General features: G+C 40.9%; 3 protein-coding genes across 5 annotated transcripts in view; 2 read left to right on the top strand and 1 right to left on the bottom strand.

The window, feature by feature from the left end:
* The first annotated feature begins 241 nt into the window (after positions 1–241).
* Positions 242–18,273, top strand: ell2 (elongation factor for RNA polymerase II 2). Of its 2 annotated transcripts, none has more exons than XM_030420017.1 (12): positions 242–459; positions 4,156–4,203; positions 5,078–5,202; positions 5,310–5,473; positions 9,660–9,919; positions 10,322–10,446; positions 11,474–11,546; positions 11,637–12,357; positions 13,984–14,056; positions 14,219–14,390; positions 14,769–14,813; positions 14,964–18,273. In XM_030420017.1, exons 1-12 carry the CDS (start codon positions 286–288, stop codon positions 15,078–15,080), a joined length of 2,097 nt encoding a protein of 698 aa, XP_030275877.1. In that variant the 5' UTR covers positions 242–285; the 3' UTR covers positions 15,081–18,273. The 2 variants fall into 2 exon arrangements, with proteins under 2 accessions (XP_030275877.1, XP_030275876.1); XM_030420016.1 differs by having other exon boundaries at positions 243–459; positions 11,634–12,357.
* A 1,254-nt stretch (positions 18,274–19,527) lies between these two features.
* Positions 19,528–26,089, top strand: glrx (glutaredoxin (thioltransferase)). Its single transcript, XM_030420025.1, has 4 exons — positions 19,528–19,853; positions 21,314–21,445; positions 25,504–25,669; positions 25,750–26,089. The coding sequence occupies exons 1-2, from the start codon at positions 19,647–19,649 to the stop codon at positions 21,425–21,427; spliced, it is 321 nt and encodes a 106-aa protein (XP_030275885.1). The 5' UTR covers positions 19,528–19,646; the 3' UTR covers positions 21,428–21,445; positions 25,504–25,669; positions 25,750–26,089.
* rhobtb3 (Rho related BTB domain containing 3) overlaps positions 23,054–27,889 on the bottom strand; it is a 32,554-nt gene continuing 27,718 nt past the window's right edge. For both annotated transcript variants that reach the window (XM_030420019.1, XM_030420018.1), the window contains exon 13: positions 23,054–25,646. In XM_030420019.1, the coding sequence (XP_030275879.1) occupies positions 25,528–25,646 (119 nt within the window). In that variant the 3' untranslated portion in view covers positions 23,054–25,527. The remainder of the gene's footprint in view (positions 25,647–27,889) is intronic.

Here is a 27,889-nt window from a genome sequence, read left to right as displayed (position 1 = left end):
GAATAACTACAGCTGTTAAAGACCTTTATAAACAGACAGCCCTGGTTCTACTAATGGACAGTAAAACGCACATGCAGAAGTAAACTAAATGGTACACTTGTCATGCACATTAATATCTTTTTTCTAACTGACAATAATGTGTGCTGTATTTTAACTTCACTGTGGCTAGAAAGTGACAAACCAACAAGCTAGCAAGTCAAGACCAATCCAGTGCTGTCAGCCCTGTAGGCAGCAGCTGTAGTCCCTCCCCGGGCCAGAGCGAGCACAGGGAGCCTGGGCTGCTAAATGCTCCAGCCTCAAAGGGACGATGGTGGAGGGCTGGTAAAGATGGCGGCGCTCTCCGAGGATGGGAGGTACGGATTAAATTGTGGCCAACAGAGCGCCGACAGAATCACCGTGTTACACGTCAAATTGACCGAGACAGCACTGAGAGCCATAGAGGGCCACCAAAAGTGTATGGTGAGTAAAACGGGCGTTTATTTCGGTAAAAAACGAGCCAGGACCGTCGGGCTGACACAGCTCGTCTCAGCTGGGGAAGCTCAACTGCCACGCACAGCTAAAGCTACAAAGTTAGCTAAGCTTTTGACAGAGCAACTTTCTCCTCCTCTTATGATTATACTGGCCTTGTGTCGTTAAATTTACCAACTGAATAGGTTGAATGAGGCCTCGGCATTATGTTTTGGCCAGGTTTTACGAACTGACAAATGTTATTTAACGCAGAAAACCTGTTGGTAAAGTTAGACACTCTGATTAGCCACATTAGCTCTAGCTGCGTTAGTCAGAACCCCCTGTGCTGTGCTGGCCAGCCAATTCCGTTTTTTTCTCTCCTGCCAAACTAATGTTGTTCTGACCAAATTAGGAAAGTTGTCATTTTATATCGACTCGCACAGTCGTCGTGAGACACGTTTTCATAAGCCGAGGTTTTTAACATACAAGCTTAGTTTTCTAACATGAACTTTTCTTTCGACGCCGTTGTGTTTGGCGTCAGGGGCAGGGTGGAAATTGCACGGATAAATTGTAGCTAAATGTAACTTGATAACAAGTAAGTTGGTGGCGTTGGAAGCCTGTCGGTGACTAGGCAGCTTACCATATGGTTAGAAGTTTTAGCTAGTAGGAAAGGGCAACAGCACAGCCTAGCAGAGATGTGAATCTCATAGCAAGGCTCAGCCCTTTATAGCCATTTAACTTAATCATGAAGTGTTACAGTTAAAGGAGCTGCCACACTGGAGCCACAGGATGTATATATGAGCAGTTGCCTCAAAGGGTTTACATGAGACAAATATTTAATTGGGGCTTGTTAGCCAAATTGCCGACATTTTTCTGCATACCCCCATGTCAAGCTGCATGAGAAGGCCAGCTTTTGCAACTATACAGCATATGCTATCAGATTGCATCAAAACCTATAATAAAACCTGAGCTATAGGATGATTTATCTTACTATATGTGTCATTTTGTTCAAAATACCATATATTCATGTATTTCTTTTGGCTCTCAACAAACTACTTCATTAAATTGTACTGCATGTCTCCCCCGAGCTTGACACCACCAGTCATCGAGGAGCTTTTAAAACTAGGTGCGCTTATAGGGCACTGCATAACTGTGCAGATTAAATATAACTCTTGAACTCTGCAAATGGCATAATCTTGTTGAGGTGCTACACAGGTGAACTAATCTGGACGGACCAATGCAGTCTTGAGTTGCGGAGGCCTAAAGCCAAGTTACCTGATGGAAACGCTGCCAACAACAACCCCGTTACATAACACGCTGCCTGGGCTTGGGCTCTGCTCAGAGCTGATGCACTGCAGCTTAGCATGGGGCTGTAGTGTTCAGAGGTCTCTGTGACAGCTTTTTATGGCACATGGTGTGTGTGTCAGTATGTAAAGCACACTCTACTGGCACCCCTGTATGTAAAGTTTTGCTCACGTTCAGCCCTGTATAATAAAGAGATCCTGTGTAGAGTGTTTAAAATGTACCACAATTTAAATATATTATTTAGTCCGTCTCTGACAGCTGGCAGACCGAGTCATCACTAAGTTGAATGAATTCTTTTGTGACAGCCCATGCTACAACCTTATTGGATGTGGTAATGTTGGTCTGTACGCTGCATTGAACGGCACCCTGCCATCCCTTGCTGACTGAGCAGCCAAAACTGCCTGCTTTTTGTCTCTCTCCCTCTCAGTAATGTGTGTTGTAGCTCAACCAGTCATCGAACTATGGAAGCTGGCTATCTTTGTCTTTCTGTGGTGATGTGAAATGTGATCAGAACTCTGTGTGTGTGTGTGTGTGTGTGTGAGGACTGGTTGGTGTGTGAGTGACTGAGTGTATGGATAGTGGGGGAGGGAGTCAGTCAGTGGCTTGGAGTAGCTTAGCTTTAACAGCCATGACATGGGCTTTTCAGTCTGAAAAAGTATACTTTACTTAATGGTTTGCCTCTTGTCATATGTATGAGTTAGAAAATGTCTTTTATAGTCCACAGGAATGCAGAGACGCTATTGTTGATAAAATGTACACTTCACTCATACCAGAACATTTCACAAGTCTATGATTTAGCCAACTTCTGTTGGCTATGTAAAGAAGCATTGAGTCCTCTGTGTTCCTTTTCTATTAATACCAAAATGAATTGGAGAGGCTGGGATCATTGTTTAATTTTCTTCAATACTAAACCTAAACTGAATATTATATTATATATATGTTATTTTTATTATCAGTGGGGCTTTTATATTAATATTACCAGCGTCAGTCCACCTCAAGCTACAACCTCAAGCTGTAGACCGCCTCCTAACCTGCACTGCACCAGAGCCACTGCATATTTGTGCAGCCACTGCATATTTGTGGCTGTCAACTCTGTTTCAAGTAGCCATCTACACAAACCTGTAAACCTACACAAAACACAGACATGTCAAAAATATCCTCATGAAAATACCTGCTGTGTTTGACTATTGTCCAAGTTCCACTGCTTGTGTTCACCTAAAAGCAAATATTTCTACCTACCACCTACCTCTTAACCACTTAAAAGAAGATGCAGGTGAAGTTGACTCACATGGTTTCTTTGAAGAGCTTAAGAGATGCAGAGCTGAATGTTGGCAGCCAGTGGATGGTCATCAAGTATTTGTGGCTGACTGTCACCCATGATTTCAGCAGTATGCATCAGTCCACTAGTGCAATATTATGAACAGAATAGAATGTAATTAGGTTTTTCTTTTTAAGCAAAATGCCAAATTTATCCAAGCTCAAATGTTAGGATTTGCCTCTTTTTCTTTTATTGTTATTTGAAATAAAATATCTTAAAACAAGCAATTGGAAATTACTTGGGCTTTAGAATTGTTTTTTTTATTAGTTTATTGATTCATTGATAAAAAATATTTGCACATTAGGCAATGCTCAAAATAATCCTCAGTTGCAGTCCTGCATCAGACATATTTTCAATTCAAATTCTTTGTATATCACAAGTTTTTAATGGGTTCACAGTTTGAAAATGAGAGTGTGTCGTGTCCTACTGGCTCTTCAGGTTTGGAGAATTGGATGGACGCAATTTTTAAAAGTGAAAGTAAGCCAGCGTGGGGAATGGGAGTTCTGGGAGGGCGCAAGCACGAATGAATGAGCTGATATGAAATATAAATGCTTATCATTTGTGTCGCTAATAATGACTGATGATAAGTGACGCCTTGAAAATGGCAATTGTAAAACCCGACCCACCTCTCCAGGCGTCCGACCCGATCCACATCTGTGTCTGACACAGTACATCATTTTTCACCCGTGCAGGACTCTGAATTAGATAACTCCTCTCTTGAAAGAAATAACAAAAATAGTATGTCTTTACAATATTAGATGAATCTTCATTCCAAGCCCATGCAGGGGAGTTCATGATGGCTGTGTGAGAGCATTATAACCAGAGAAAAAAAATGAAATTCCCTAAGTAGCCTATGACTTAAGTATAAATATTACAGTATGATGTTTAAGGCTGTTTCTACAACCAAATGCTTTGACTCCTGAAGAGTTTGTCAAATAGTGAAACATGTTCTGCAGGTTCTAGAAAAGAAACGTCTTAATTCAACATTGTGTAGCTTTTCTATTTTCCACCTCCAACTGGTGCTTCTCTCTCAATAATCCTCCACATTTCCAAAGTGTTAAACTGTTGATTCTCCTCTCTTTCAGAATGTACCTTCTTTGCGGCCAACGATACAATTCAAGGGACTCCAGGGGGTAAGTAGTGTTTCATCCCCATGCTGTAAATTTCCAATCATAATAAATAAAACCCTTGTTCTGTTTCCGGTCGTTAGCAGCAAGCATAATTTTGCATCCATTAATGAAGAGTTATTTATTTAGCTAGTATTCTATTTTAGTTTTTGCTTGCATGTGCTGAGTTGTAGCCATTACTTATTGAGACGCAAATCACAAATAAAAGCACTCACTTGGTCAGTTTAATCAGCTTTAACTCATCTGTGTCACCAGCATTGGACCATTATACTTTCATTAAAATGTAATAAATGATTATTAAATTAGTGATCAGATTATACATTAATCATCTAATAATATTACATTGTAAATCGCAGTATAAAATAGGCAACAAGACATGGCCCGGAAGATTTATTTTATGTTTCCATTGCACAATGCATATGTTGCTGAGTTTTAATGATCGTTTTGATGAGGTAACTATTTAGAATCGGTAATATAAGCTGTGTCCTTGATGCAGACTGTCTGCTGGACTGTTCAGAAGGGCAAACGCTAACATCTGAAATCTATAAACATTGTTTTGCACTGCTTGTAGTCCATAATGCACATGACTCACATACAGCCTCCCCTTAGCTGCTGAGACCTCAGAGACCTTCCTTTCACAGCCCATAGCTCAGATGTAGACGCTGTATCATTACAGTGTGCAGGCACTGAACTGTGGGGGGGTATATGGGGTAGATTTGAAGGTGCTGGTAACACAGGGGTTGGTATTGCATGTGACAGTTTTCTTGCAGTAAATTAACCACTTGTATTTGATTATCAATTGATTGATTAACTCAGACACTTACAAGTGAATGGGTAAAAAGTTTTGCTATGCTTAATTTTTGTGTACATCTTTTTATAGCGTATTAAAATTCCCAAGACGGACTCCTCCTCTGACACCTTCCAAAATTTTGATTTCTACCTGTCTAATGTGGGCAAGGACAACCCTCAGGGAAGCTTTGAGTGCATCCATCAGTATGTGTCGAGGTAATCACTGGTCAGCTGAATCATCTGCTGCTGTCTTACCACACATTGCTAGAAGGTAATCCCTCTATGCCTCACATTTCTTTCTCATACTCCCTCTTTGTCTCCAGCTCAGGGGCCTCACACCTGGCATTGTTGGCAACAGTACAGGACAAGGTCACAGTGTGCGCTACTAATGACTCCTACCAGGTGACCCGGGACCGTATGACCCAGGCCGTGGAGGACACACGTGAACGCGGGACCAAAGTCATCAAGCCTGGGGGCCAGTACAGAGGTAAGGCCCCTCACTACACTCTGACTTCTCCACCAGCAGTAGTCAGATGTCAGGTTAGATCCCTGGAGACCAGCATTGCTTTACGTCTATCATCGCCTCTCCTCTCCTCTCTTTTCAAACTGACTGAATAGGTGAAAGCTGACAGCCTGACTCCATTCAAAGCATTATTGCGACTATCTAAGCCATTTTGCCATCGCAGTCTTTTCCAGGTTAGCAGTCAGACTGATAAGGGCCAAAGGTAGCAGTTGAAGCTATTTCTGTTTTATTGACACACAGCCTACTAAAGTGATAGAGAAAATGTCACAGCACAGGCACTAAATGCTGCCTGTGTTCAGCATCTATTACCAGTGTTTGGGCAAGTTACTTTCAAAATGTAGTATTTTATATTACTAGTTGCCTAAATTTTAGTAATATATTATGTTACAATATTACTTGACTGCGTAGAGTAACAAATTACTTATTACTCTATATTTGTGTTACTTTGAACAAAGTGCCCAAATAGAAACATTAAATAGCATAGATCTTTTTAAATAAATGAATGGCCTTGGACGCAGGGTTGAGCATGCAGACAGAAGATCAAAGTCTGATATGTTATGAGATAGGAATAAATATTTTTAATCATAGGCTTAGTCATATTAAACACAATAGACCTATATGTTTTATAATGTAGCTTATAATTAAAGTGACATGAAAAAAAATCTCTTTTCCTATACACAGAACAAGGAATGCATAGGTATGTCATTCAAGAATGTAAATAAAGGTGCACTTAGAGGATTAGGCTTCATCATAAGTCCTACGAAATACAGCTCATTTCCGTCAGATTTTATTTTTCTGTGGTGGAAGGTCGCGGTAATGCGCGGTGTGGATGGATTCTTAAAGAAGCTGTAATAATACACTACTGAAGATTATTAGTAACGCGTTATATTAATATGTTACCACTAAAAAATATATATTACTGCAATGTGTTGCTTTTGTAAGGCATCACCCCAACACTGTCTATTACTAGCAAACAATTCTGACTTACTTTAATGTTTCTTTTCCAAATGATGACCCTAAATGCATGTATACCAGTTTCCTGTCCACTGCGCCGCCCAGCGCCAGGATTGAGACAAGCAAGCCGAGCAGGAAAAGTAATCTTCATTATCTAATTTGGCGTGTCACTCTCTCCAGCCTTACTCGTATGTCTTATCCAACTGGGGACAGGTAGGACAAAGGATGTGCAGGAAAACATGATGATGTAATCTCTTGCTAAATGGGTCCCCCCTCCTCCTTTGCCTGCCTCACTTATATTAAGAATCTTTTTTGGTCTTAGTTTAAACTTGATGTACAAACTCAAGACAATTACAAGATGAACACAGGCTCAACAAACAGATAAACTTGATGCCAACTGCCCCACATGTTACAGCCACTCACACTGAATGATGGTGTTACCATGTTTTTTTAGTTCCACTAAAGTTAGATGAAAATGAGCATGTCAGTGAAGGAAACCTCAGAGGAAGAGCAGCGTCACTCAGTCTCTTATCACATAAAAGTGGTTTGGCTGGGTCAAAACCACAGAGCAACCGTGAATGCAAAATAAAATGATGTTCCGTCTTTAACACTACTAGGGATATTATATGAATTAAGCCAATGGGTTACTATTAATAAAAAAATATTTAATTCGAAAAATGGATGTACTGTCAGTACATGACAAAAACATTTAACCAGCATTTAAAATGCCTTAAACAAAAAGTATTTACAAGTTATTTGTTTCTCCCCTTTTGGCTGGGTTTGTAGACAACTGCAGCTCCAAGTTTTTTTTTGTTTAGTTTTTGTAACAGTGGCAGTCCAAATGTATTATAAAATTGTTTGGTGAGTTAAACAAGAAGGTTATTATGATACTAACATAAACCCTTATCTAACCTCAACCTAATGACAGTTGCTCGGAATGATTAACTGATTAAAAAATAGATAGAAAATTGGACTTCCTGGGACTTATATCCTGTCCCACAAAAGTTCCTGCTCATGTGGTGGTATGTTTGATTTGGTCAGGCACTGTCACTGCAGAATTGTTTAATTTTGCTGGCTAGTAAAACATAAATCTTGTTCATTCATATGCAAGCATGCACTTTTTGTCTCTAGTATCAGTACTGCGAGTGAGCATTGAAAGATCTTTCAGTGTTTACATTTTTTAAATTTCAGTTAATGTTAAACAACAGTTATGTAGCCAACACCTTGACATTTAAAATGTTCTCATGATTGAATGTATGAGAGCTATAAGGAAAGTAAGGGACACGAAACTGAAATGTATCTTTATTTGGATATGTACGAAAGCAGAAAACAAGCTTGGTCGATGTAGAGACAGCTAACAGGTGTCTCCATCATCCTCATTTAAAGATGTCCTGAATAGGTTATCTTATATTGTCAACATAATTATTATAAATTATAAAATTATAATAAAAAAAAACACTCAAACTTCACCAAAATGCATTCTCTTTTCTCTTCAAAAATACTCCCTGTACATAATTTGTCTAATCACTTTAAAAAAAAAAATGCATACTTGTACTCCTAGTGGGCACTGTGGGCTCAGACAGCCATGTTTTTTTTAGTTTGGAGGGTCACTTTTTATCCTCAAGAGAAGGCAAATGTAGCCTTTTAATCTAGTCATAAGCAGTCCATGCGGTCTAATCCCTTGTCAAAGATTTTGTTGGTTAAACCAGAATCAAAAGTCTTGCTCAGTCCATAGATTTTCTATACGAGTGAAAACCTCCTCAGGCCTGTATTTCTGGGCCTTGGGGATACATTTGCATAATACTGGCCCAGATAGAAACTGGGAAACGAGACGAGCAGCCGAGAAAGGGGGTGGGACTGGGGCTTGTAGCAGCTGGTTTGGAGTGAGCACCCTATTTACTAATGCAAAAGGAGCCTTTAGCTTCTTGTTTTCACAGGTTGCTTATTTCAGGTAACCATCTGTAACTTGTATTTTTATCTCTGTCTGTAGCCTGTATCTTTTTATTAGAGCTGTTCAACCCTCTTCATTTGGAATTTGATGTCCTTGCTACTATATGCTTGTTCTGCAAAAGTTCTCAGTGTACAACTGATTATTTCTTATTACATAAGCTTTTCACCTGCAGCATAAGCTTACACCTCCTCCCATTTCTCTGAGTCTCTTGTTCTTTGACAGAGAAGGAGGGGAGCAGTTTTTCCTTTCTCTTCCTCTCTTTAACCTCAATCTCCTAAAGAGCTTTAGAATTTCATAATGCACATGAACCGCTATAGGGAAAATGTGCAAGCACCATGACTGCGCATATGGCTCAGCAACACAGTCGAGAGGTGTCTGAGAGGTTCTAATCACCTCGACTCTAAATCAGCTTTCCAAACAAGTCTCAGCTGATGCAGAGAATTGTCCAGCAGACAGCGTAGTTTAGTGCTGGTCTCTCCCCCTTGTGACTGACTCCCTGATGGTATGTTGTATTACTATTAGCACTACCAGACCTCCTTACCTCATTAAAACGTGTGTAAAACCTTTAAATCTTAACTCTTCTCTGAAGGTAATATCTGATTAGTCACATAAGGTAGATTGTCATTGGCGGTGGTGGTTGTATGTTTAATAATGAAAATGCAACTTTCATGATCACACACCACCTTATGACATCATCAAACCACATCTTGTGTTTTCATTGTTGATTGAGGTACCACCACCTTAAATTACATAGTGTGAATTCACATTTACCTGATAGGAACTGCTTAGAATTTCACTTTGTGTACCCTTTTATATCCAGTTCCAAAGCTCCAGTAGAACTTGGTTTTGACTCGACTGTTTCAACTTACTCAGTCTGTCAAATATTCTATCCATGTTTCACTGAAACGCTCACTTTGATCTGGTTTTTAGTGAAACAGTCCTGGCTTATTAGCTTCTTCTTAAGCATGCCGTGTTTGTGGCCACGGGACTTTGGGACTTTCTCTGCTTTGAGGTTTGTGCCACAGAGGTGATGGGATCAAACTCCACATGTCCTTAAGCTCCTGTTTTTTTACTGTCAACGTATGGGTGGCGGCGATTGTAGATATGAGACTTTCTTCAGTAAGATACCTGAATTGATCAGCAGGTTTGTTTTTGTGAAAGTATTTAACAACACAAACATTTCCAATGATGAAGGTCCCTGAAAGGAAAGAAGAGGCTTTAACACTGTTTAACTTCTGTCTTTAGGAAAGCAAGTCCACATCCGTAAGCCAGCACTGTCAAACCCAGAGGTGGTCCCAGAGCGCAAGCGCTCCACACCCATCAACCCAGCCAACACTATTCGTAAGTGCCTCTCAAATAACCCTGTGTCGCAGCGGCCATTCCGAGACCGCATCATCCACCTTCTGGCGTTGAAGTCCTACAAGAAGCTGGAAGTGCTTGGCCGTTTGCAGCGGGACGGTATCAACCAGAAGGACCGAAACTCACTGGGGTCCACCCTGCAACAGGTACTATTAAGTGTTTATTTTTAAAATTGACATGACCCAGTGATTGACACTCACAATACCCAACAAGATACAGAAAAATCCAGCAGTAATAACTTTTTTTGATCTTCAGGTATTTCACACCAAGACAGGTTTTCTTCAAGTGTCCCATTTCAAAGACCAACTTACCTTTCTTAAACATTAGGTCGAGGTACACAAATCTGCCTGAGGAAATCCAGTTCACAGAACAAAGGCTTCATTCATCATGACAAGAAACAAACCACATAATCGTTTAACACTATTTGCATGCACAGATGTTTGGCAAGCACAGGAAATGTGAAGTTTCTGTACATATTGTATACTTTTCATGCTGTCATAGATAACTTTTTTTTAAACTGTCTGTGTTTCTCTGTGTTTGTGAAACAGGTGGCCAACCTGAACCCCAAAGACAACACATACTCATTGAAGGACTTTATATATCGTGATGTCCAGCGAGACTGGCCTGGTTACTCTGAGGATGAAAAGTCCCAGGTTGACCGGATTCTGGCTCGGTACTGAAACGGCCTATTAGCCTTTTTAATGACACTCTACATTCTTACTTAAGCAATTAAAACTTTGGATTTTATGTGTAATTACACCAAAATGTAAGCACTTTCAAAGAGCTAGCCTACCACCTGAGGGGGTGTTACAACTGTTATCACAGTTGGCTCCTTAGTCCTTCACAGTGTGCAGTGACTGTTGTCGGACAGATGTTTTTTTTTAGTTACAGTGGCGCCCAGTGTTTCTTTAAATTTTCTCTGCCCAGGGTTATCTGTGTACAAAACTTGCCATCATTGGAACACATTGTAACACACTCTACAGAGGGTGACCTACTTAATGATAATGGTAATGGAATAGTGAAGCTTTTTAAAGTCTACCAATAGCTCATGTAGTACACACTTTATAACTACACAGTTGTGTCTTATTGTTCCTTATCAGCTAAGTCTAATGGCCGTAGATTTATTCTGATGTTGGATTGCCTCATATTGTTAGGTATTCATGTTATTTACTTGTTCTCATATAAATATGACATGCATAACAAAATGGCTTGTGGCTAGATGAGATTTGCATTATTTTGAATTGGTCTTCAAAAGCAAAAAGTTTTTCCAGATTTTGTGATCCTTTTAGTGAAAATTGTATCCAGTTAAATCTACTTTGTGGAGTTTTGTAAACAATTAACAGTCATGTTTACATTTAGTGAAATCACCATTTTGTGTGTATCCCAGAGGCTTGATAAACAATTTGACTACATTTCCTTTCTCTTTACACATTTGTGAAGCAGATTCTTGCATTGTGAACATTCACATTTTCTTGCTTGCACTCTCTTTCTGTTGGCACATGTCCAGCTGCTGTTTGTTTGAAGGAAAATGAAGAGGGCGTGAAAATAATAACTTCCTGTGTACTACATGAGCTGAGGGTTTAAAATAAGGAAACTCTACAACCATTGTTTTTATAGAAGTACAATTTCTTAAGCAGGACTTGCTCTATATTATCTGTTACACCACTCCCTGCTGACACACTCTTTTCTTTCTTCAACAGTAAATTAGGTCTTCCTACTGAGACCCTCACATCAAGCAGTTCTCCCAAAGACGGTGTACCCATGTCCCCCCAGGTAACTGAACAGATGCACACTAACACACACAACCATCAAACAATGACGCATGTGGTTTTCAGCAAAAAACTGTGTGTTTTCCTCCAGAAGCGCCAGCCAGACTTTGATTTCATTGATCCTTTGGCACCCAAGAAAGCCCGCATCTCCCACCTCAGCAACCGAGGGCCAGTCGCATCTTCATCCTCCTCCTCCTCTGACCGCCGTGAGGACGAGGGCAGCCCCAGCTCTAAACGCTCGTCCCTACCCTCCAACGTCGCCTCAGGCCCCCCCACCCATCTTCCCATCTCGTCCCACCCTCCTGCACCCTCTCACCAGCAGCCCAGCCCGGCCTCTAATTCCAACTCACCCAGCACCCCGGAGGGCTGTGGCACCCAGGACCTGCCCATGGACCAGAGTTCCTCCTGCAGAGACCCGTCACCTAGCCCCTTTGCCTCTGATAGGAACCCGCAGGACCGTTATCGGCATCCTGTCCCCGTCCCTATCCCCAGACCAGCCGCTTCTCCCAGCCCTCCTCCTCCTCCTCCTCCCCTTCTTCCTCCTCCTCCTCCTCCTGTCACCTCACTCACAGTTACCTCCACTGTCATCACCAGCCCTTCTTTGTCCAGCAGTACCAACAAGAAGTTTAAAAAGAAATCCAAGAAGCACAAAGACAAGGATCGAGAGAGGGAGAAAGGGAAACGGACGGAAAGTGGCAGCAGAAGTCCTCCCAACATAGCAGAGCAGGCTGAAGAGACTCGTCGAGTCAAAAAGAGACGCGGTGCTGAGGAAGACAGCAGAGAAGTTATCGATAAGAATCCTCACAAAGCTAAAGGTTTGTTTCTCTCAAATGTGTTATCAGCTTCACTGATCAACGACAATTTGAAACTTAAATGACCAAACCAGAGTTTTTATGGTCCACACACACACACATACACACACACACACACTTTTCAAGTGAAATCGGATGCTCTCAGGCAGCACTTTTCATCACATCACTTCACATCGCAATAATTTCTTTAGTCAATTACTGAATCACTATGTTGTAATTCAGTTAAGGGGGCATCTTTTAAGATCTATTAACTTAATTTAATCCTGTGCTGATATAAATAAATTTAACTATAAATAGAATGGAGAAGAGATTGTTCATTGTGTCAAACTCAGAGAGAGTTGGCAGCAGTTATGGGGAGCAGTTTAGCCTCATGTAGTTTATTGTTGTTGTTGATTTAAGAGCCCCCACTCTTCCATAAGAGTAAACTGTTGTTACCATAAAGGCTTTGTTATATGTACTGTAGGCTACTTGCCCATCGAATGGCAGACAGATGTAGTTGACAAGGGTCACACATGCAGCTGCCAAATGTAGGCATTTTTCCCAGGAGTTGGTCGGGAAAATAAGTAGATGCTCAGTGCAAATTAAAAACATTTAAAAAAATTACAAAAACACAACTTCAATAAGCCTGGCGGGGGGGGGGGGGGTCCTGGTATTGTGCAATGTTTATTACAACACAGTTATTTTCATTGATGTGAGTAGCGCTCAGTCTTTTCCTACAAAGATGCGTTCAGTTGTGTAAAAGCCCTGTGAAACGAAAAATATTGCTCTGTCTGCTAGATGCTGAAACACATAATTGTTTGCTGACACCAGGCTTTATTCGTTTGATTTGTAGTTATCCTGCCCCCTAGTGGCCATAAATGAAGTACAGCAGCTCAATGTTTTCGAGAAAACCTGACTCTTCAGAGTACTACTAGTAGTAATACAGATTGTTATTGACATGCACATAATTCAAGTACTATTTAGACAGAGGTAATGGAGCCATATTTGCTTAGTCAAACATGTCTTTGAGAATAAAACATATTAAGACAATAAATGAAGACACTTTCAGTTATAAAATAGTAATAAAATGTTGAGAGCAATGGCAAATCAACATTACATTTCAATCTGAGTCAAACTTACAGAACCCCGCTTCATTGGCAACTACAGTGTGTAAAAAAGAGTTTGTGTGTGTGTCTGGTCTCTCGCTTCAAGCTGCCTTTTAATGTCTTGTGACTCACATGCCTCCTCTGTCCAAGTTTCCAGCCTCCAGCCAGTTTTATCTTTCAGACTTTGTGTTGTTATTCACTTTGTTTCAGTGTTTATCTCTGCCTTGTCTCTTACAGCCGCCCAATCATAGTTTGATCTTTGATTATGCTCATGCACTGGATGTTGTCTGAACATGCTGAGGCATTGATCTAAGCTTCTCTTTGCTCTGCTGTCCTTAGTTCTGGTTTTCCTTGAAGTTGACAATGTTGTGTTGGCATCTTTCTTGAAGTCTTGTCAAATATATGCTAGTACTTGCTTGAATAATTGCTGATAATCCAGGAGCTCTTATTTAAATTTTTTACTGGCCACTGGCTTGCAGGAGCATTGATAATGTGTATTCTGGATTGTCGGTGCTGTATTTATATTCTTCCTCTTTCTTCGCAGACTCTTCAGATAAAGAGAAGCCAGTCCAATCCACCGAATTCTCCTCCACAATTGAGATGCCTGACTATGTAGTGTGAGTAAATTTGCTATACCTCAAAATTTCTATTCTCCCACAGCATGACCCCCTTTTTTTTCCAGGAGTCTCATTTCAATTTTTAACCATTTGACTCGTTAAACAGGGTGTTTACAAAACCATCATTTCTTAAATGATATATTTACTTTCCTTTGTTTACAGGAAGTACATACCATTGGTGTCCATGGACCAGCGACAAGGCTACAAGGATGACTTCAATGCAGAGTATGATGAGTACCGCCTGCTACACGCCCGTGTGGAGAATATCACCCGCCGCTTTACTCAGTTGGATGCCCAGTGCCGGAAGCTGGCACCTGGCACCAAAGAACACCAGGTCACTGTGTACTCAAGTTGATGTTGCCATGTTCACATGCTAGTTTCTTATCTAAAGCCACAACACTGTATAATTCTGATAGTCATGTTAGACAGCATATTCCATAATTTCCATGAACTCACAGGGCAGCTGGTTAAGCACCTTTGTGGTATCATTGAGTCCTTGTAGTGGTTTTCCCATCAGGTTGTTGATGAATTTGTTTATAGCAGATAATACAATGTTAAAGACACTTCTGAATTGTGCAACATTGTCCAACTACACAAGAAATGGGGAATGATGTGTTATTAGTGTTGTGATGTGTTATTACCCAAAAATGACAGTTCAGTCGTGATCTCCTCATTGATCATGATCTCTTTATTTTTATTTTGAATTTCACAGAAGGTGCAAGAAGAAGTCTTGAAAGAGTACAAAAAGATGAAACAAGTAAGTGTTGACAGATTTGCAGTATATCTGATACAGACATTTTTATCGGCCACAACCATCGGATGTTGTTTCTCAACCACAGCAGGAGTTGCTGTTGGCACGACAGCTTGAGTCTGATATTAATTGTATGTGCTTTGTTTTGTTTTACAGCGCAGCCCAAACTACCATGAGGAGAAACAGCGCTGCGAGTACCTGCACAACAAGTTGGCCCACATCAAGCGGCTAATAGCTGATTTTGACCAGCGCAGAGCCCAGTCCTGGTGCTGAGAGCACAGTACACGTCTTCACTGATCAGTATTGAGAACGGAGTGACGAACCAGGAGGGGGTGTCCAACTGGCTGTTATTTAACACCCCTTCAGTTACTGCCTGCACAACAGCCACCCCTCCCACCTTTTTCCCTTCCCATTTCCTTTTCCATCATCCTTCTTCATTCCTTCCTTCTTTTCCGATCTTTGATTCCACTGGCTTCATTGTTGCCTGCAATCTTGAAAATCCACTTTGACTCCCCCCCATCTTTTGCTTTCTCTTTTATTTTATTTTTTCTCAATGAGCTCCTGTGGAATTTCATGCCACTGGACAAGTGGAAGGGGCTGCCTGCATGTGTGAATGGGTTTGGGGGAAAACTTCAACTCTTCTAACCTTTTGAAGGACTTTATCTTCAGGCAAAAAAAAGAACAAAAAAAAAGTATTTTTGAGCATCACAGAAAATATTAACAATGTATTTAAGTTAAAAAAAAAAAAAAAAGAGGGAGATCTATTTATTTTGGGACTCGTAGTGCAAAGGAAGAGTCCGCAGATGATATATTGTTTATCTTTTGTTGAAAACAATGCAAAAAAATTACCGCGGGCCTTATGTGTTCTGACTTTGTGAAGCCATTTTGCACGCAAGATCCATTATGTAATCTCACTTGGCAAAGATGTCTCTCCTGCCTCATTTCCTCTCTTTTCATAAAAGCTGTACTGGATAACTTTGCTTCAGCACATTGCTGTCATTGCTGAATTTGAGGCTGAGTAGGGAGGAAATGAGACGGGCCGGAGAAATCACTTAAGCTAATTGAGAAGCAACAACTGTACGTGTGCATGGATTGTAAATTTAGTTGTAATGGCGACATGGGGTGGTAAGGGTGGGGTAACTAAAGGTGTATGATCCCCTGTCAATGGGGGCAGTATTCCCCCGCACCAACAGTGTTTAGTGTTCACGGTGCATTATGGGTGCCTTAAGGTGTTTACACTCGGACATGCCGAGTCAGGCCGACCCTTAGGGTCCACAGGCTACACAAAGGAACTATAACTGCCTGGAAACAGGTTGTGTACGTGTGTGTGTGTGTATGTGCGTGTGTGCATGGAGAAAGGAAGGGATGTCAAGTCTGGAAGGAGTGTTACAAATCGTATGAGGGTGTATGTTTGTATGGTTGTGCATTATGTGGAGTGACAGGTGAAAGAAAAACATAGAAATGTGGAGAAAAAGTGAGAAATATGAAAAATAAACAAAAAAAGCTGCTATAGTGTTTGACCAGCCAGAGCACTCAGGATCAACCTGGCTGGAGTAACAGTACCTAATCTATATTGAGGAGATATAGAAGATCCTTATTTTTTCCAGAATGGTTCACGTCTAGACCCTGGAAAGGACTGCGCCCACCTCTTCATCTTTATCCTGCGGCAAACGGTCTGTGTTTCTGTTTTTAGAGAGAGGCCAAAGTTTGTCATCCACCAGAGGATGAATCTGTGTTATGTCAAATATTTTTTGATTTTCAGTTTAATTTCTGCAGAGCAGTGAAAGATTCCAGAGTAGCATTTTTCTTAACTTTTTTTCAACATTTATACCAATTTAGTTTGGTGGGTGGACGAACGGCTTCAATGAAAAGTTTTTATTTCATTTTCAAGGGAAAAGTTGTTTACAAACCTGTGTTAGAATGTTTGCCAAAAATTAAATACTTTTCTGGTACTGCATCCACGGAGTACAATTCCTGATTGGAGCTCAATTGCAGGAGACATTAATACTGGAATAAACTATGTCTCATTTCATGTAGAAACGGTAAACACTGAAGAAGAACTGGGACACTGTACCCTGAGAAACAACAAGTGGAAGGTGCTGACTCCCAACTTTTGGAGAGGTTGGCCCCTTCGCAGCCATTTGGTCTGACATATACACTCAGTGGCCACTTTATTTGGTACACCTGTCACAATATCTATCTTCATGAAGTTTGTGGTGATGTGTAAATAAGATGATATGTTCACTGCAATACTTAAGAATTTTGGTCCAAATGTGTGCCAACAGTGTAAACACCAACACTTTCCTGGTGCTCCCAAACTGGATCACAAGCTGCACAGCTTGCTGAGCCAGCTAGCTAAAAGTGAGTGGTTACTTTGGTGACATTCTGCCCCCTATTGGTTGAGATTTAAGAATTCAACAAGTGGTCAATTCTTACATACTGCACCATTTTTTTTTTTTTGAAGGTTGTGTTTTACTGGACTCATAATATTGAGCTGTGTTTCTAATTTTTAGCTTCCCCATTTATGACACAAGTCACACCTCAGTGTAATGAAGTCTGTAATGAAGTGAGACACCACCAGTAACTACAGCATCAGTGCTGCATTTAATTAACCCCTCTACAAAAAAAAACCTAACTAAAAAGGCATCATAAAAATAGACTTTATGGCAGTACAGTTGTATGGGCTTGTATTAGATTGTACAGACATACGTAATGAAGTGGAAACTGAGCGTATATTCAGCTGGTGTTGACATGTCTGTGTTGGAAAAAATGGGGCCCCATTTTATTTTTTCAAGGCAAATGGAGATAAATTAAATTTTGGCCAGTTCTATCTCTGGTTGTTTTGATTGTGGCATTCTGTCGAACAGTCAGTCTCTGCAGCAGACTGGCTGTTTTGTGCATCTGTCAGAATCAATTCAGCATAATGACAAACTCTGCTCAACTTACTTGTTGTCTCTAAAGTTATTTCGGACAGAAAAATCAGGACTTGTATCATAGATTTGCACAAGATCTACACATATTACAGCTGTGGGCTACAGGGTCAGTCTTTTGGTTTATTTTCCCTCGCAAAAGTCATTTCTTTAAGTATGGAGCGGCACAAGGAGCCACTTTAACAAATTTAAGTTATAGACCAGGGCTTCACAGGCAGCCTTCTAAGTGCTATCTGTCAATGGTGTCCTCCTCTCAGCCTTCCAAGAAATGTCAGGATTTTGGGTTTTTTTTCCTTCAAAAACAGATTTAGGTCAGTTTGATCCGATCAACATGAATAAGCATTATGTGACTCATTGTCGTGGGAGAAAGGAAGGAAGCGGTTTGATTAAGAGTCTTAATGAGGACGTAACGAAGTAAAATATGCCCTGGCAGCGTTTTGATATAAGAAACCACTGAAAATCAAGTGTGAAATCAGATCCTGCCCATGTGAAAATGTAAGACATTTCAATAAAAATCAACTTAGTTTTACCTGGAATTTGTCTTTGTTGTGTATATTTTTTCATGGTTTCCATTCCATGCCTTTGAAATTAATATATGGCCTCTAACAAGTGGTTTTTTCTGTTTTGACTGAATAGCAGATGTTGTCAAAGCTCTCACAAGTAAAGCCAGATCTGTCTGCATCAATAGTCTGACCTTTTTTGGACAACTACTGTATGGTGCACTTACATTCTAAAGGGAGATAAACGATCGAAAGATTTGTTCTTAATTTTGCTTTGGACATGAAGTTTAATTACTTGGAGACTGTTACCCAAACTGCAAACAGTCTGGTTTAAATAAGCCCCACACACACACACACACAATATATAGGTTGACAAAAGATTAATATAATAATGATTTATAATAAAAATTTAAGTGGGCTGCATGGTTGAACCAGAATTAAAAAGATTTCAGGACTGCAATGAGGCAAATACAGTCAGATCATAAAAAAATAGGTTACAAAAAACAAATGTAAATTTCATGACATGCTTTTCACTGTCAAGTACTACACCTGGGTTTGTGGCTGCAGGTTTGCTGGACCAGTTTGTTATGCCTGGATCCAAAGACACCAGGCCAGTTTTCCCAGTCCCTGGTACATGAGAGGCTCCCAAAAGCACCTTTAAACACTTATGATAATCTGTTCCGGGACTTTGGAGAACATCTTGTCCTGTGCACAAAATGTTGGGTAGGGTGGGTGCCATTAGATGTCCCCTCTGCCCCTGGACCTCCTCAACAGGTTAAGCTCCTAACACTGGCTTTAGTGGTATTCTCTCTTTATTATTTAAACCTGACACAAAGAACTCTGTTTTTGTTTTTTAATTCGGGACAAAAGCAGAGCCCCACCATCTCCAGATGTGAAGAGGTTGATCCGACTAGCTAGCGTATGCATCATTTCACCACTATTTTCTTTCTTAAAAACAGTCTTGAGATGAAATATCTATTTTTGGGCTACTTAAGATAAAGTAAGTAATATGACGTTAGTGAAACTGCCATTTTTACGCCTGGGTTAGCCTGTGTAGAGCTAACAGGGCTGCTCCGTAATAGCAGCTCTGTGACGACAGCTTAATTTAATAACATTGTCTTCTTCCACCCTCAATAACCATAAACCTCCGTCATAACCAGCTAAACCTTCATTGTATGTAATAGTTCGTTTAATAAAAAGTTATTAGCATTAACAAACGTTGTCCGAAACAAGTCCTTCCCCTGCGCACGCGCTTACACTCACCAGGGTGTGGTGTCTCTTTAAGAAGGGGGCGGGGCCGCAGCACGTCACGATTAACATAATTGACAAAGCGCAGCCGGGCGATCATCATCTTTCTTCCTTCTCCTCCATTGATCTCACTCTTTCCCTGATCTTCCGAACACTTCGAAATGGCGCAGGAGTTCGTGCAGACCAAAATCAAAGGGGACAAGGTGGTGCTCTTCATGAAGCCCACGTGCTCCTACTGCATCAAGGCCAAAGACGTTTTGTCAAAATACAAATTCAAGCCTGGACATTTGGAGTACATTGACATCAGTGGACGCAGCGACATGGACACCATGCAGGACTATTTCCTGGAGCTGACGGGAGCCCGCACGGTAAACACATAACGCCGCTTTGTCTCAGCGCGAACAAGGGAAGAGTCGCTCGTTAAGCAGCCTCAGGGCAGATGTGTCAATAATGGAGTCATGTGTTGGGTTACCACAAAAGGGGGAGAGGTAAAAAGCAGTGACGCCGCGAAGACAAACAGAGGGCTGGCTTTTGATATCGAATGTTTTGAGCTTAACGTTAAATCACTTGTTGCAGCGGCAGATGTTACGATAAATAATCGGGAGGTGATCATTTGCTGGCTGTTATTCATTGATCTGACTTCTTAAGTCTTCCATGAAATCAGTGGAAAGAGGAGGGAACTGAAGTCTGCCGTTGTGACATCAATGAAGGGAGTGCATCCAAGAGGAAGTGCGCACGCAGCAACACGACACCTCCCAGCCATGATACGGAATCACAGTTGCGACTCCTGAAACTAATGTCATTCTGTGAGCTGATGGATTAAGACTGTGTGTTTCAGTTAAATCATTAATGTAGGTTAAAGTCCTGTCACAGCATATGTAGTGGTGCAGGAAGTGCTCAGACACTTTGAAGGACCTGCTTAAGAAATTCATCAGGTTAAAGTAATATCAGGTAAAAGTCCTGCAATAAAAGTACAAGTAATCAAGAGTAATCATGTCCTGGGGCTGTTAAAGGTTACATGTTACATTATTATCAGATGTTGTTTTGATACAGATTGTTGGTAATCAAGAAGACTGATTGAGATATTATCTGGAACCGATGAAATGAAAAATCTCAGTGCCAAGTAATAGAATAACCAGTGAGGGGATGTAACGAAGTAGACTACAAGTCACTTGAAAGTACAGTTTTTGAGGCACTAATCTTGAGTACATCCCTGTTCTGCTACTTCGTACTTCATACTTGCATTAATGCATGAAGACCGAATTAAAAATAGTTTCCCATTAAGTTTCATTTTCTGTCAGAATAAACATGTAGAGCTGACACAACTGTCGGGTGCTTTAACTTCTAACAAAACATTATTGGGGTTTTTTGGGTTTTTTGGGGGGGTTTTTTATGAGCATTTCACGTTTCTTGTGCGCAAAAATCTTCCATCTTTGAGGTAACTGGTAGCTGAAGCTGTTGTTAAATACATGTAGTGAAGTATGTTTCTCTCTGAAAAGTGGTTGGCGGACGCACCTTTAAAATTGGCACGGTGAAGAGCATTTGAGCAAATGTACACAGTCGCTTTCCATCAGTGGGTAATTAAAGTGTTATACTGCCAGATAAATACACATGAAAACAGTTAAATGTACAGAAAATATATTGGAAAAAATGGTATCTGAGGGGAATATCAGTTTGTAGTTAATCCTGTTGTGCTCATTGATGTGCACATGGCTCGGAGATGTTAAAGGGACAGTCACCCTGGTACGACGTATCACCCAACCTAACTGTAAAATCAACGACTGCATCTGAACCAGTTGCATCCCGGTTTGTCTCGACTCGATCGTAGGTACCGCGGGTGTTCATCGGTGAGGAGTGTGTCGGAGGCGGCAGCGATGTGGCGGCTCTGGAAGAGAGTGGTAAACTGAAGGGCATGCTGCAGTCCATCGGAGCCCTGCAGTGACCTGCTGCAGACCCCCTGGTACAGTACAGCACACTGCACAGACCCACACACTCCTATAATGTGAAAGAAGGGGGGGGGGGGGGGGAGTAAAATTTGCAATAGCAGGCAAGAAAAGGAGGTAGGCGTTGCCCCACAGAAGACCCAGAGCAAGTCATTAAATGCATTAATGAGTTGCAGTAAGCTCTCATTAGTGTAAAAATAAATAAATTAAGGGAAATAAGACGCCCGAGGCGGGGCTCAAAGACATGAGAGGTAATTGCTCTGTGGTGAAGGCAGGAGTAAAATCTCCTCCAGGCCCACACTGTTTCACATCTTGATGGAACTGTACAGATGGGTGACAAATTGAAGGAAACGAGTGAAAAACACACAATGAACGCAGAGGCTTCTTACACAGGGCCGAGGGGGGGGGGGGGATTATTGAATGGTTTTAAAATAACTTTGAACATGTGCCAAGATCTTCAAAATCCTCAGACTTCAACCCCGAATCATCGCAGATACAAGGTTTCCAAACATGTTGTGTTGAAATCAGACAAAATGATATCGATCTGATGATGGCCTGACTGGAAAAGACGTGCACACCTTCAGGAAATGAGCATCAGGGGAGATGATTTTTTTAGTGTTACGCTGGAAGACAACAGACGTCTAGGACCCCCTTGTAATGTCCCGCATGTAGGTTCACATTAGCCTTGTTCAGACTGCCAGCCCAAATCAGTTTTTTGGAATATTTAGATGGATTGATTGATTGATTGATTGATTGATTTTTACAAAGTCTAGACATCTAAAGGAAATGATGAATGAAATTGAGTTTTTTGCAAATCAGACCTAAGCCTCATTTAAAGGATTCTTGAACTGAAAACGGATTTTAGCGTCTTTTGCGACAATCGCAACATGACACGCGAAGACAGAAGTGCAGCAGAGTGGCTGAGCAGAATCCATGTGGCCACTATCAGAGATGCCCGGTGCTACAGAGGAGCTCTGCACCGCGATTCAAAATACAATACTATGACCCACAAATACTTTATATCATTACCACAGACATCCCTGCAGACAAGTTGGTGATGTCCAAACACACAAATCTGATCTGATCACCGACAGTGCAGACAGTCTGTCTAAAGATCTGACTTGAGAAACTAATCTGATTAGCCTGCAGTCTTCTCAGCTTTTCATATAAAAAAAACACATGACTATGGCTGGCGGCAGGAACAGAAGTCGTTCCCAGGAATCTTACTGATCACTTTTGTCTGAATGGCCGACCAGCTGTCACTATTGCTTGTAGCCTGTCACGTCTTTTAGTCACTCCAAGAATTCATGTCTGTACTCCTTAAACTGACAGTTTGAAAGAGGAAGATATCATGGAGTCTGATCCTGAAATGACACAGCACTCTGAGAACCTCCTGTGGAAGAATTCAACTCTCCAGTGGAGTTTGGAGACTCGAGCCTCGTCCTGACACAACACTTTTTATGTTGTTTTTCTTCTAACCTGACAGTAAAGCCGGTCTGTTTTTAAGATGAGAGGGGCCGGAGAGGCAGTTTTATGAGGACAAAAATGAATGCGGTCTAAACACATGGCTGTACAATAATGTAGAAACACAGCAGAGTGCAGACACTCATTGAGTCGACCGTCGGTTCATTCTAAAACATGTCTTTATTTAAAGTCAGACGTCATGGTATGTACAGTCTGTACAACACCTGCCCAGTGGGGGCCGCGTGTGTCTCCACACACTGAAGCATGCTTTGTTTCACAGTCCAGTTTTTCAACTGTTATTCGCTGGTTTTGTTTTGAAGAGTCGGACTGGGATTTATCTGACGATTCCAGGGAGAGACACACTTTGTTGTTGGAGCTTGTTGTGACGCAGCAGCAGGTGAAATATACCAGCTGAGCGGACTTGTACACTGTCAAAATCTCACAGCGGTAGATTTCTTCTGTTACATACACAGCCTGCTGCTGCATCTCTGTAACAAGTCCAGTTGCATACGGATTACTTTCACCAATTATTGATAAATAGCTTAATCAAAAATGTCAAAGAACTTTGAAACATTCTCCAAAAATAAAATAATCTTCTTTTGCTATCATAAATGACAAAGAAAAGCATCCAATTCTCACATTTAAGAAGCTGGAACCAGCCAATTTGACATCCTTTTTTAGAAATTAAACTATAAATTGATTATCAAAATATTTGGCAAAGTAAATATCTTTCAGCCAATAAAACAATCAACCAATTGCTGCACCACTAAATAAAATAGTTGCAAAATATTTTTTTTTTTCAATAATCATGCACGTCTTCAGTAAATCCCAGTGAAAAAGCAGACTGTAAATCAGTGTCACCCAGTTGTCTGTTCACTATCATAATGTCATAATCATGTCCACATACAGTAAAGTCTACAAAAATAATTGCAGCACCAATAAATCATAATCTCTCGTTATGATTAAAAACAAACTCTCAAATTAAAAAAATAGGACAAAATAAATATTATGTTACACCCAGAGGCATTGTGGTTTTCACTGTACCGACTTATGTTCATGATATGGTTGTTTTTTTTTTCCTTAATCTTTATACTGCTTCTGTACATGTAAATGCTACAAAAGGCTTTTGCCCTTTGGTGTGACAGACACAGACAGACTGTTATTATTTGTTATTGCAAACAGATAAAGAAGAGTTTCAACATTATTTCATATTGACCTGCAAAGGACATGGTGTAAAACGTCCAGCTCGGAGGCTTTTAAATGAAATTTCAAAATACATCGATTATTGTTCTGGATTTGGCGTACGGAGCACTTGATTTTGATACAGGCTATGTGTAGTTTTGATTTGAAGGCTTGATTTCAAGCCATCTCTGAATGGAACCGATCAGACTGAAATACAGACGGAGCCACGAAGAAGTTGGAGGCTCAGAGGTATTTCAGTTTAAAGGGCCGTCCACACCGAGAACGGTACCCGCAACGATGGGAGCCACACTCTGCGGGCTCCTTCCTTCTTTGAAGAAGAGAGGAGACTCCAACACTCCGTCACAAGAGCCGTCGTCTCTTAAATTCAAATTTTATTCAAACTTTGCCGCAAGTCGACATCAGTTGTCCTAGCAATCGTGAAAGAGAAAGTAAACGGACTAAACGAACTTCGAGACCTCATCGTTTGTTCATGTGTCTCAGGTAAAATGATGTTTTCTAAGTGTAATCTCCAGTCTAATATTACATCACATAAACCTTTTATAAGGTGTGATTGGGTATATTCTGATGGATTTTGATTGGACTGTGGGCCTGGATTGTCAATGTTTTTTTTATTGTTCATCAAATCGTGCTGATCCCAAAGATATTGTTTGCCACTGTTGTCGTTATCTATAGTTATTGTCATCATTCTCGGTGTGAGCGGCCCTTTAAGAAATGCTGCATGTGCACACAGACACAATTCAGGACACGGGTGCATCATCATGGACCACGGTTTAATTGAATACAGAGCCATCTTGTGTCCTGCGCACAGAAGACACAAAGACGTCACCGGGTGTGTCGAGTAGACAAGGAAACACATTTCCCCCCCCTGCTTATTCAACCTGAAGCAACGTTACCCGTTACTGTAGTTGAAACAGTCCGCACATGATCCCGCTCGGCGTCTCAACAGGCGTGTGGTCTATTTGAAGGATCTGTTCTGCTAACGGGGCCATTTTTTGTGGCACAGTTCATCTTGGAAATCCACCATTTTGCATGAGCCAATAGAAATCCCATCTTTTCACAGAGCCTCTGGCCGGTTATTTTTTATTCATATTGGGTAGTAAGGATCAGTCATTTTGTATTGCCCATGTCGGAAACGTCATTAAGCAAAGGACGCAAAGTCGTTCCTCCGGGAGAAGAGAGGCGTATCACGGCGGCGTAAGCCACTGCTCGCCGACGCCGTCCGATTGGTTTCAGGAGTCTTTCTGACCCGTTTCCTCTGTAACAATGTCCTTCACAATCAGCCCTTCATCCAGCAGGACAAACAGAAAAGAAACATGTTTCTCCCGTCTGGTTCTCACTCTTTGTCATTATTTTCTCCCTGGTCTCCCTCCTCTGCTTCCCCCCCCCCCACCCTCTTTGTTCTCCACAGGTGTTTTTTGGCATCCAGGTGAGGTCACATGACTATGCAGCGGGACTTGCGTAGCTTGCGTCGCCGCTGCTGGTACTCGCTGAGCTCCTGCAGGTAGCCTCTGGACGGCCAGCGTAGCCTCTCCACCTGCTCACGCTCCTCCTCTGGAACACACACACACACACACATATATATATATATATATATATATATATATATATATATATATATATATATATATATATATATATATATATATATATATATATATATATATATATATACCATAACTGTAATCAATCACAAACACACTACGGAGATGTCTTAGTGACAAAACCACTGCAGCAGGATTTACTGTACTTGGCATGCCCTCCTCACACAGACACATTCGGTAGTTAACTCTTTGGATCGTCGCCAAACAAGGCTGAAATATCCGATCAGATTTTGTTCACACTGATGAGCAGCAGAATATCGACGGTGATCGATCATTTATTCTGGCCTTTGACTTCCCTTTGTGCCCTTCAGTACCCGTCCAGTGACCTTAAAATGATTTCTGTGTGTATGACTAATGAAGACAATAAAAACGTGCTACTGCTTCTAACCACGGCAATGTTGCAGTTAATCTTTGTAATGAGCCCGCTTTAATGTGGCCTATTAAATGCATGTGACTAGAATAACTGAGACGCAGTCAAACATGGACTTATAGTATAAAGCATACTATAAGGAAGCCTGACAGCCCACAGTCTAATAAATAAATACTGCCATATTGTGCTATATGTCAGAGTGTGAAGGTTGTCACAGGTGGCCTAAAAACATTGAACATTCTAGTAACTCTTAAAAGTGCGCTGAAAGAAATGCAAGCTGAGAAAGTTGGTCTTTAGAATAGTAATAAGGTAAAAATACAAACTCTGGAATAGTTATGTGATATATTTGCATATAAACAAGCCATCCACAAGGGGAATAAGGTCACCGGAACAATGTCTGGCTACATTGTGGCTACTTCGGAGGCTCCTGCAAATATAGATGAACTAAAACAGAGTGAAATTGTGTTTTCCTTTGAGGACAGTCGTGAAAAAAATCAGTGAAAATGTTTCTCTTCTCTTTCTTTCTCTTCTCTTAAAATGTCTTCCCCCAAACTACATAGTGTACCTTTAAGGTCCTTAAGCGTTAGTAAATAGGTAATACAGCTCTTGTAAGTCCTTAAAAGACGCTTATTGACATTAGTAAGTGCTAATAATGGCATCGTGAATCACATTGTTTGTTAGATATTAAGACAGAAGCACTTACAAGGGACTTGTTAACAGCTTACAGACTGCTTATATTAAGAATGTTTTTTATATATATATATATATATATATATATATATATATATATATATATATATATATATATATATATATATATATATATATATATATATATATATATATATATTTTGGGCCTTTTGGCTTTATTGACAGGACAGCTGAAGATATGACAGGAAACAGGTTGAGAGAGAGAGAGGGGGAGTGACACGCAGCAAAGGGACCCAGGCCGGGAATCGAACCTGGGTCCGCTGCAGCGAGGACAAAGCCTCTGTACACGGGACACCTGCTCCACCCACTGAGCTAAACGGCGCCCCGACTGCTTAAGAATGTTAACAAAAACCTTTTACATTGACAGATATTGTGCCATTGTTTAACCACGCAGCTTTTTTGTCGCTCTTGTAAGCTTAAAACATACTTTGTCACACACTTATTAACAGTTAAGAGGTAACCATGCTTTCTGCAGCTACTGGATCTACTAAAGTGAGAACAGTGCTCTGTTACAGTCAACGAACCCTTTATTTTTCACCTATTGATAGTTTGTTTTAAAAAAGATGACAAGACATGCAGGGAGGACTCCAGGCTGGAACTGAACCCGGGCCGTTACAGTAAGAATTTTGCCTTAGTACATGGAGCATGCTCGCTATCAGGGGAAGCTGTCTGAGCACGTCCACTCTCAAGAGTCAACGCCGTCTTAATTTCAGTAGTGATGTTTTATATCGCTGAGTTTCCCCGGGGAGGCCACTGGGGAAAACTGTGCTTGGCAGAACTAGCGCTAGTAAAAAAAAGTGTAGTAATAACTGATGCAACGGCAGCACTTTCAAGGTTTTGGAAGCATTAGCTTAGTGGGTTGAGTAACAACAACAGTGTTAGTAATATTAAAAAGGGATGAAGTCGCTAACCTAGATCATCATGAATGAATGACACACAGCACCAGTCGCAGTAAGAGGGGAACACAGGGTCCTGTTACCATGGAAAACATGCCCATGATTCATGCAAGGTGTCACAGGGGCTGGGAATCAGAATATCTTTTGCAGCTGTTTTTAAGTGTATAATAAAGGATACATTAACCTTTTATAAAGCATCGTTCCCCCTTACAATCC

Source organism: Sparus aurata, chromosome 6, assembly GCF_900880675.1.
Source record: "Sparus aurata chromosome 6, fSpaAur1.1, whole genome shotgun sequence".
NCBI classification, from domain to species: Eukaryota; Metazoa; Chordata; class Actinopteri; order Spariformes; family Sparidae; genus Sparus; species Sparus aurata.
Note: the sequence above shows the minus strand (reverse complement) of the source record. Positions and strands in the feature narration are given on the sequence as shown.